The following is a 9,171-nucleotide window of genomic DNA, read 5'->3' on the forward strand; positions in this document are numbered from 1 at the left end:
ACCTCTTGTGATGATAGGGAGCAAAAAGCAAAATTGCTTGTCTGTTTATTACATGAGATGAACAGAAATGTTTTGACTCCCATAAGACTCGCCCCATAGGAACTCTCTTGTGTCCCATTTAATTTTTCTTCTAAGTTTTTTCCTCCAAAGAAATTCTTTGAGACTGGAATTTTTATTGCGTTATTATTCATATGTGAATATTCCATTGCTATAGTAACAACTGATTACGTGCATGGAAGTATCATGTTTTGCTTATTACATTATGTTAATATATAAACATATTGGAAAGCACTAAATCTGCATAGTACAGGCTTGCCATCAATTATCCTCTATTTTTTTCTTGTTTTCCTTTATTGTTCTTAGATAATAAAATAATTTAAGCTCCTCTTTCTTTTTTTCACTAGTCATGCCCCAAATGTTATTGCCCAGGGCAGAAAATTGCATAGGCATGTTCTGCAAACTTTTATTAATCAACAATTAAGTTATGTGAATATTAATCAAAAATTTGATGGTATCAATATTGCACAAAGATATCACGTAGAATGTGACAGTCAAAATAAGCATCCCAGACTCATTTCTGGGCAAAAAGGGAACAAGAAATTAATGTAAAGAGATTGTTGTTGGGATATTTAATGTTAATGCTATGCCTCAGTTTAAAATGGATGATGAAATACCTAATTAAATGTAATGATGAAATGCTCTGTGTCAATTACTTATCCTATACAGCATTTGTGTTTCAGCCAATATATTAGATAGGTGGGCCTTTGTTAATAGTATGAATCCTTCCCCCCCAAAAAGTGCTCCAGAATATACAGTAGCTCTTCTCTCAAATGATTGAAACATTCCCTCATCCACCCAGCTCTCACATACTTCAGAAGCTGTTTCTGGCTGTCTTTGAAGTACAGAGCTAAAGGGCTAATCGTGCTCATGCATGTACAGTAGAGATAGCTGGGAGCAGTTTCTGAAACAGCTGTGCCAGTTCAAAAAAAGATGCACCTGCTTTAACAATTTGAAAAGAGATGCTGTGCAATCTGAAAGCCATCTTTCAAAAGGTTTGTCAGCCCTATGGAACAAGTGTTAACTGGTTCATAATTATTATTGAAGTCTGCTGGTGTTATTTATTTATTTATTTATTTATTCGTTTGTTTGTCTCTTTATTATTTTCATAATCCATAGCTGACAACACAGCCTAATGCTCCTTTTTTCTCCTTTTCCCCCCACAACAACAACAACAACCCTGTGAGGTGGATTAGGCTGAGGGAGAGTAACTGGCCCAAAGTCACCCATTTGGCTGTCATGCCTAAACTGGGACTAGAACTCACATTCCCCCCCACCCCCGGTTTCTAGTGTGATCCTTAACCACTACAACTACTGGCTCTTTTCCTTATTTTTCCTGCTCATTTTCAGTATGGCACACTGTTTATATGTTTTACAATTTTAAATATATAAATATATAATTTCTTTGTAAGCTGCTTTTAGTGTACAGTGGGCCGAATACAGTGGTATCTCAGTATCCATCGGTAATTCATTCTGGGAAACACGACAAATACTAAAACCGATGAGTACCAAGAAAACCACATGACCCACTGTTTTGGCCAGAAGAAATAGCGAGTCACAAGGCAGCCAACTTCAGCAAGTTATTCCTTGCACATTGACTATCAAGAGAAAGATGAGTACCAGGACACGTTTTCTGCTTCAGAATGTGTCAAACGCCAAATTTAATGAGCTTTGAAGCAGTCGAGTGCCAAGGTATGATTGTACCAATTAAGAAAAATAAAAATAAATAAAACATTTCCAAACAACTTGATTTATGTTAGGGCTGCATTGCAGATCACAATTCGCATATCAGGCATTAGAGCTTACTGATTTAAGCACATGGTTTAACTGTTTTGAAATGGTTATAATGCTTTACCTCTTTAAGTGACTGAAAACACATTAAGAAATCTTATAATTTTTAAACGTGTCTCTCACACTGTAACCCTTAGCATTCCCACCAACCTCTCCAATGCAAGGTGAATAGGAAAAGCTAAATGTGTGCCTTTGTTAAACCTTGAACTGTTCTTTGAATACATCCCTAAAGCATCTACTTCACTACCTTACACTCAACTGATAGAGCTAACTTCCTCCAATTTATTTTGCTCCAATTTAGGTAAAGAATATGTTATAAACATAAGCAATGGTGGGGAGAGAGACAAGCAAGAGAGCAAGAAGGGGAAAATGATAAACTTGCACAATGACTTTGTGGTGCAAACATCTCCCCTTCCATCTTTGTGTGTGACATTGCAACAGGAGTACAAAAAGCTTGTATTGTGATGTCACCGTGTATGTTTTATTATTTTGATGTGCTGTGGAATTGTATCTAAATTGAATACTTTGTCTCTAGTCTTGATTTCTTTTCTAATCACCTGATACTAAGAAGCTGACTTTCATGCAAAGAAGCTATGAAAATGTCTGGGGTTATAAATTAGGTTGAGGGTTATAAATTAGGTTGAGGGTCTCTAGTACTATTTGTAGGATTTTAAATCCTGATTCAAGAGCTGGTATACACTGGAGTTAAAGCAAGTTCAGGGTGAGATCAGATTGGCAGCTGATCTATCACAGGTTTGCTGTATTAAGTTCTCTCTAAGTGTCAGATGTCATACATGTGATACTGAGTCCAAGAAATCTGCCAATTTACATATGAATCTGATGTGAATGACTTGGGGGGGAAGGAATAGGTGAAAGTCTGTCCTGCTTCTGTTTTAAAAATTAGTCAGATTGTGTCATTTTTATTAGTAATGGTAGAAGTAATAAAAGTGAAGGAATTAAACCCAAATTCTACATTTAAACAAACTTCCGTCCTGGAGAAGGGAAACGAGGTGAATGCTGTTGGATGTAATTCCAGTCCAGCTTTCTTGCTAGCAGATAGTAAGGGGAGAGGTAGACTAGGAATTCATTTTTAAGATTTTCTGGATGCTAAACTTGATCTCAAATTCATAGCCCCAGAGGAGGTGACACCAAAGCTTTTGCTGTACTTCAAAATAATAATCTTTAATGCCTGAAGTGATTCAGCACTATCATATCTCTCTCCGAAGCTATTTTCTCCTTTTCTACATTAATTTTAGTTCCCCCACTTGCCAATTCCTGTGTCCTGCAGGGTCTCAGGACCACACAGTCTTTGCCTAAATATAATATATGTTGGTAGACGGCTAATTTTAGAAGAATTACAGACATCTTAGGCTGCCTAAAATGAGCCACGAGGGGATAGGGGAGAAAGATATTTCAAAAACATCACAATCTTGTCTATGCCTTTTGGAAACAGCTTTGTCACAGCTTTTGCAGGGCTTGAAAGTCATTCACATATTTTTTGTAATTGTTTGCTGGAAAGAAATGTGTCCACTTTAGGTATAAAAAGAAATAAAAATAACTGTCCTTATTCAGTTTTGCACATTTCTGGAGCGGAGAATTCACAAACATCAAAATACAAACACAGAAGACTGAAGATTAACACTGTTGAGTCAAGTTGGTTAAAAAGCTGTAGCTGCTTATAGCTTAGATCGGGCTACAAGCCACATGTGCATAAAATCAGTGGCTCCATTTTTGGCCCTACCAATTATTGCTATGTGGCTTTTTCTGATTTTGACCTTAGGAGGCAAAGGACTGTGTCTCACATGCTCGTACTTTGAATTTGAATTTGAATTTGAAAGTTTATTTATAGGCCGCCCTTTTCCCTGAGGGGACTCAGGGCGGCTTACAACTCATGGGGAAGGGGATACAAACAATGACACATAAGAACAATACATAATTAAAAAGAACACAACATTCATACCATTCGGGTGGGGGTGGGTTAAATCTTTATCCCCAGGCCTGACGGGATAGCCAGATTTTAAGGGCTGTGCGGAAGGTCTGGAGAGTGGTGAGGGTACGAATCTCCACGGGGAAATCGTTCCAAAGGGTCGGAGCTACTACCGAGAAGGCTCTCCTCCGTGTAGTTGCCAGTCGACACTGACTGGCAGATGGGATTCGGAGGAGGCCTAATCTGTGTGATCTAATTGGTCGCGAGGAGGTAATTGGCAGGAGTTCTAGTTTGGTTCTAGTTCAGAGTACGAATTCCATGGTTTCTTTTGAGAAAAGAGCAGCATCATGGGGCAGTCTGGTACATATTTAGGGTTAGGTTTTATTTGGCTCCAAGTGTAACTTAAGCATTCCTAGGAAAGAATGGCAGTGTTCTGATAATATCTTTATAGTCCTACCATGAGCCACGGTGGCGCAGTGGAAGTAGTAGCAAACCCTGTTTCTTTCCAGGTTCAAAAATTCTCTTAGACAGTAAGTGAGACATTAACATGAGACACACTAACAACATCACATGTTGCCAAGGCCATGGTTTTTCTCGTTTTGATATATAGCTGTGCAAATATGAGCAGAGAAAAATCTATGCCTCTGATACATGATATAATTCAATATTAGATTAAGTAAAGCCATATTACTCAGTGAAAGCATTAATAACGAAGCTAAAGCCTTTTGGATACATAATGGGAAGGCAAGTGTCACTGGAGAAGACACTTCTTGGGAAAATGAGGGCCAACTGAAAAAGAAGCTTACAGGGGACAGAGAGGTGGCTAGATGATATCACTGACAGCTGAAGGGAAACCTAAGTTTACAACTCAAAGAAGCAATTAAGAGTAATCTATGCATCCAAAGCACCATACAGCCCCAATACAGGTGAATGATCAACTGTCTCCTTTGTGTGATAATGGGGAGTGTCAAAACAAATGACAGTCCTCTTTAATATTGCACAGAATTAAGCAACTGTTTGTATATTGCATACAGCACTTAAGTTTCCTTTTTCTTTTGAAATAAAGAGTGCAGCTGCAAACATTGTAAATCTTTGGTGACCTGATTAAGAATTGGCACATAAATAGAGTCCGCACTTTTGATAGGTAGGCAAGCACAGTTAATGTATATGGATTACAACAATAGAAAGAATTGTGAAAAGAGCAAGATTAGCAAACAATTTAGCTGGTAAAATACAGTAAAGGAATATAAGCAGACATAGCAAAACGAAAAGAGGCAATCACTATATATTAGTTTTTTCCATAGTAAAAGGAACACAAAACTGAATATGAAAAACTAGGATATCATTGGAAAAATAAGGCTTAAACTTGGCTTTCCATCATGAGTGTTGCTGCATATGTGTCTGTCATTCCAAAGTGAGAAAGTCCTCTCTATTTTTGTCACATTCCATGTGTTAGTGTCATGGAATACAGTTTTTACTGTCCAATATCATGTGGCTGGAATGCAGATGTTTGAAGAAAACCTCCTAAATGCAAGCAGTTTACATAACTAGGACCTCTGAATAACCATTAGGATTACATAGAATTTATCTGGGTGATCATCTGCTTTCAGGTAGGGATTCTCCAGCCATCTATATCCAAAGGTAGAGTTTGATGTTCATATGCTATCAGGCTATGGCTAGAAGTCACACTTTTGAGTAAGAACAGACGCATTTGCTTATTGCAGAATTTTAATTTGGCCTTAAATATATTTTATTGTACAAGAAACAGATTTCTGGGGTTTAGTTTTATTTAGATCATCATGGAAGTTTTTCTTTCTATGATCACACAAAAAGGAAGTACTAATAATGATAAAGCAAAATTATAATGATATGGCTTTGAGTTTGCCATGATTGAACACCATTTTATAATTGCTCTTTTTCTACTGATGAAAAACAGTGGTTCCCTGCTTTCCTTTTTACAGACTCTACATCATTATTAAAGAAAGCTTTTACAAACTTCTTACATTAATCAGCTGAGTGGTACAGCACCTGCACCTCCTTCAAAGCACCTCTTGGGACCCTTAGTTTTTTTTTAATGTAAAATATTAATATGTTTCAAATCTCACGAAACCAGTGGATTTTGCTTATTTTGTGTTCTCATTTGAAATTTAATTAGATTTTGAGTGCAAACTTCAACATCTCACAAGATAATTTGGAAGAAATATGTTTAAAAAAGGATCCAATTCTCTGTCTTAATTGTGTGGATCCAAAAAATTGTTACTTGTTCATTAATAATGTTTGCTGCCTTAAAAAGGATTCTTTTTTTGATTTTGCTGGGCAAGAAAAAATCTGACAGCACCACATTTCTTCTTCTAGGTCATTATTGAGAGATACAAGGGGGAGAAGCAGCTACCTGTTTTGGATAAGACCAAATTTCTAGTTCCTGATCATGTCAATATGAGTGAATTGGTAAAAATAATACGGTAAGTGAAATACTTCAAAGCAGCTGTGATTTGCTTCTCAATACCATATGACCAAGGAGCATCTTTCCTTTTGAGTAGAATAGTGCTGACAATTTGGTTGCCTATGGCAGGGATCACCAAGCTTGGCCACTTTTAAGTCTTGTGAACTTCAACTTCCAGAATTCCTCAGCCAGCCAAATCTTAAAAGTTGCCAAATTTGGAGACTCCCTGGCCTGCGGTATGAAAGCAACTTCTCTTTTGTTGTAGAGTACCTTGCCTTTTAACCATCTCCTCATTCACCCAGAAGAAAGGAACCCTGGGAAGGTTTGGGGATAAACGTTTAGAGTGGCAAGGATTAGAATGACTAAGAGTGTTCCCAAATGTATAAATGGCTGGCTTACCACATTTTGAAGTCAGTGAAGTAATACACATTCCCAGTTATAGATGGGAATCCTCCATAATTCTTTGCTTGCTGCTGCTCAGTAGTTGTTTGGAAGATTATCACCCATTCAAGCAGAGGTGGGTTGCTCCCGGTTCGTCCTGGATCAGGCGAATCGGTAGTGGTGGTGGCGGGAGGTTCTGCCCACCTGCCCGGGCGCAGAAGCATCGCTCACAAGCAAACCAGTAGCACCAGGAGTTGCAACCCATCTCTTCATTCAAGCCAGCCCCCGTTGGTTCCCAAAGAAATATAAGGATTATAATTGCATTTCTGTCTTCTATGAATATGGGTAGTTGTCTTGGAGATTAGATAACCCTGCATTGAGGATGCAGATTTGCAATATCTTTTATCTGCATTTTGACTAATTCACCAACCTGCATTTATCAAGATGCAGTTATCAAATCAGAAGTATATCAAATTTCTGCCTCTTCCCTGAAACTGCACTTTTTTGAGAGTTAAAAGAGCTTCATAGCTCCATAGTCATTATTTGGATTAGCTCTTGCTGCAACTGTGTGCAAATCACACAGAAGGACACTTTGGAGGCCCTCCAAGATGATTAATGTGTGTGGCAGAGACACATGACAGTTAAAGCAAGGCAGCAGATATATTTTGCAAAGCTTCCATCATTATGTGTGATAGAAATTTGAGTGCTTGAAACTGTCAAGTGTCCAAAGTGGGAGTAAACTATAGAATGAAAAGGGTAAAGCATCCTTGACCAATCTGAACCTCGCCAATACCTCTCCCCCCTCTTCCAATCTCTGGGAATGGCAGTCCGACACATTCTGAAGGCAGCATGATTGCAAAATCAATTTCAAATAAGCATACTGTCTTCAAGATGTGTTGGGAATACCATTCCCATTTAAATATCTTAAGATGCTCTTATTACCATTAATACTGACCTGCTGTGTGGCCTACATTATGAAGACTTTTTTTAAAAAAACACAAGCAAATTAGAAAAAGAAAGAAAACTTAGTAGGGCAGATTTATTAAATGGATGATAGAACATGTAATAAAATAGCACTGACACGCCTGTTAGTTTTTAGACATTTATGGTATTGATGCCCCATAGCTCGTTCATTTATATTTAACTAGAATTAGCTGTGCATGCTCCATTATGCTATTTTAGGCTCAATAATTGCCTTCTGCACCTCCTCAGGCGCCGACTACAACTGAATCCAACCCAGGCTTTCTTCCTATTGGTAAACCAGCACAGCATGGTGAGCGTTTCTACCCCAATCTCTGAGATCTATGAGCAAGAGAAGGATGAAGATGGCTTCCTCTACATGGTCTATGCTTCACAGGAAACCTTTGGATATTGAAGGTCACCACCAGAGGACTAATTCCAAACTGTCGCAGCAACATCTCTGCCTCCTCACTGCAGCCCACCTTGGCACACCCTGTGCAGAGAGAAGCTTTTGGTCCAGGAGCAGCCTGGAAGCGACCGTGTTCCTCCAATTTCGTAGCGCATCAGACCAAGATAATTCAGTGTGTAGGTGTGTGAGAGACCCATAATTCTCTGTTTGCATTGCCTCTTTGTCTTTTATGATTGCTATACATTGTCTCCCATCTTGTTCACGCAGGTGTGTTTGCTCTCTCCTTTCATATTATGTCTTCTTTCTTACTCCAATGCCAAATTGATGGAACCCCTGGCAGTCTGGCAAATAAACTGTTTTCCTCACTTTTTAAAGCAGGGGATGTATTTGTTCTGCTATTAAAGGGCAGAAAATTAAAACATAAATAAATTACTATAACTTTTATTGGGGTTTTATTGGAGTTTTCAGTTATTGATTCTTGGTGCTACACAATAAATGTAGGCATCGTTTCCAGTATTTTTCAAAATATATATATCTTTTAAGTTTATTATCTTTAAGCACGAGGGGGATTATAATTTGCTTGTATGATGTAGCCATTAAAAATATATTATGCTTTTTTGCACTTTAAAATGTTGTAAAAGTGAGAATGAAAGTAGCTTAATTTCACAAAGGTGTCGTATTCTGTGCTGTTTCTGACAATGTTTCTCTTTGCCTTTTATAAGGTTTATTTTTCAAAAGCCAGTCTCCCCCCCCCCTTTTTTTTTTTGCTTTTAATGCATGCAATTTTTTTTCCTATTTTTAATCCCATTGTGGCAAACAGGCCATATGGTTCAAGGAATGTACTGATTTATATTGCTATTCAACCTGGTTATTTTATTAAAAAAGACTATGATACCAAAAAGTGTGTATGACAGAGGAAAAAGATCTGCCCAGTTAAAACTATATAATCAGCTATATAAATAAAGATAAATTAAAATTCTCTTCTAATGGAAACTAGTTTCCCTGCCCTGAACTCATCATCACATATCTCTGAAGTTAAGGAACCGGCCTTGAAAAAAAAAGTGGTCCCTTTATCAGGTTTTCTTATCACTTTGATTTTACTGCTATGATGCAGATAGACTTTCCATATTCTACTAAGGTTTTTTTCACATATTTATTACACGGCTCAGTTTAACATACGGCTAGCCCTTAACCTACAACCAT

The 9,171-nt window shown here is 37.8% G+C and overlaps 1 protein-coding gene across 1 annotated transcript in view; it reads left to right on the forward strand.

Annotated features, from left to right (window-relative positions):
* The window catches only part of MAP1LC3A (microtubule associated protein 1 light chain 3 alpha), a 32,140-nt gene extending 23,193 nt beyond the window's left edge, over window positions 1-8,947 (forward strand). The window contains exons 3-4 of the mRNA XM_014053154.2: window positions 6,131-6,237; window positions 7,812-8,947. Of these exons, the coding sequence (XP_013908629.1) occupies window positions 6,131-6,237; window positions 7,812-7,974 (270 nt within the window). The 3' untranslated portion in view covers window positions 7,975-8,947. The remainder of the gene's footprint in view (window positions 1-6,130; window positions 6,238-7,811) is intronic.
* Window positions 8,948-9,171: the final 224 nt, after the last annotated feature.

The sequence above is a fragment of the Thamnophis sirtalis genome, unplaced genomic scaffold (assembly GCF_051295495.1).
Source record: "Thamnophis sirtalis isolate CommonGarterSnake01/CBP01778 unplaced genomic scaffold, rThaSir2_p1.2 scaffold_7, whole genome shotgun sequence".
Taxonomy (NCBI): Eukaryota; Metazoa; Chordata; class Lepidosauria; order Squamata; family Natricidae; genus Thamnophis; species Thamnophis sirtalis.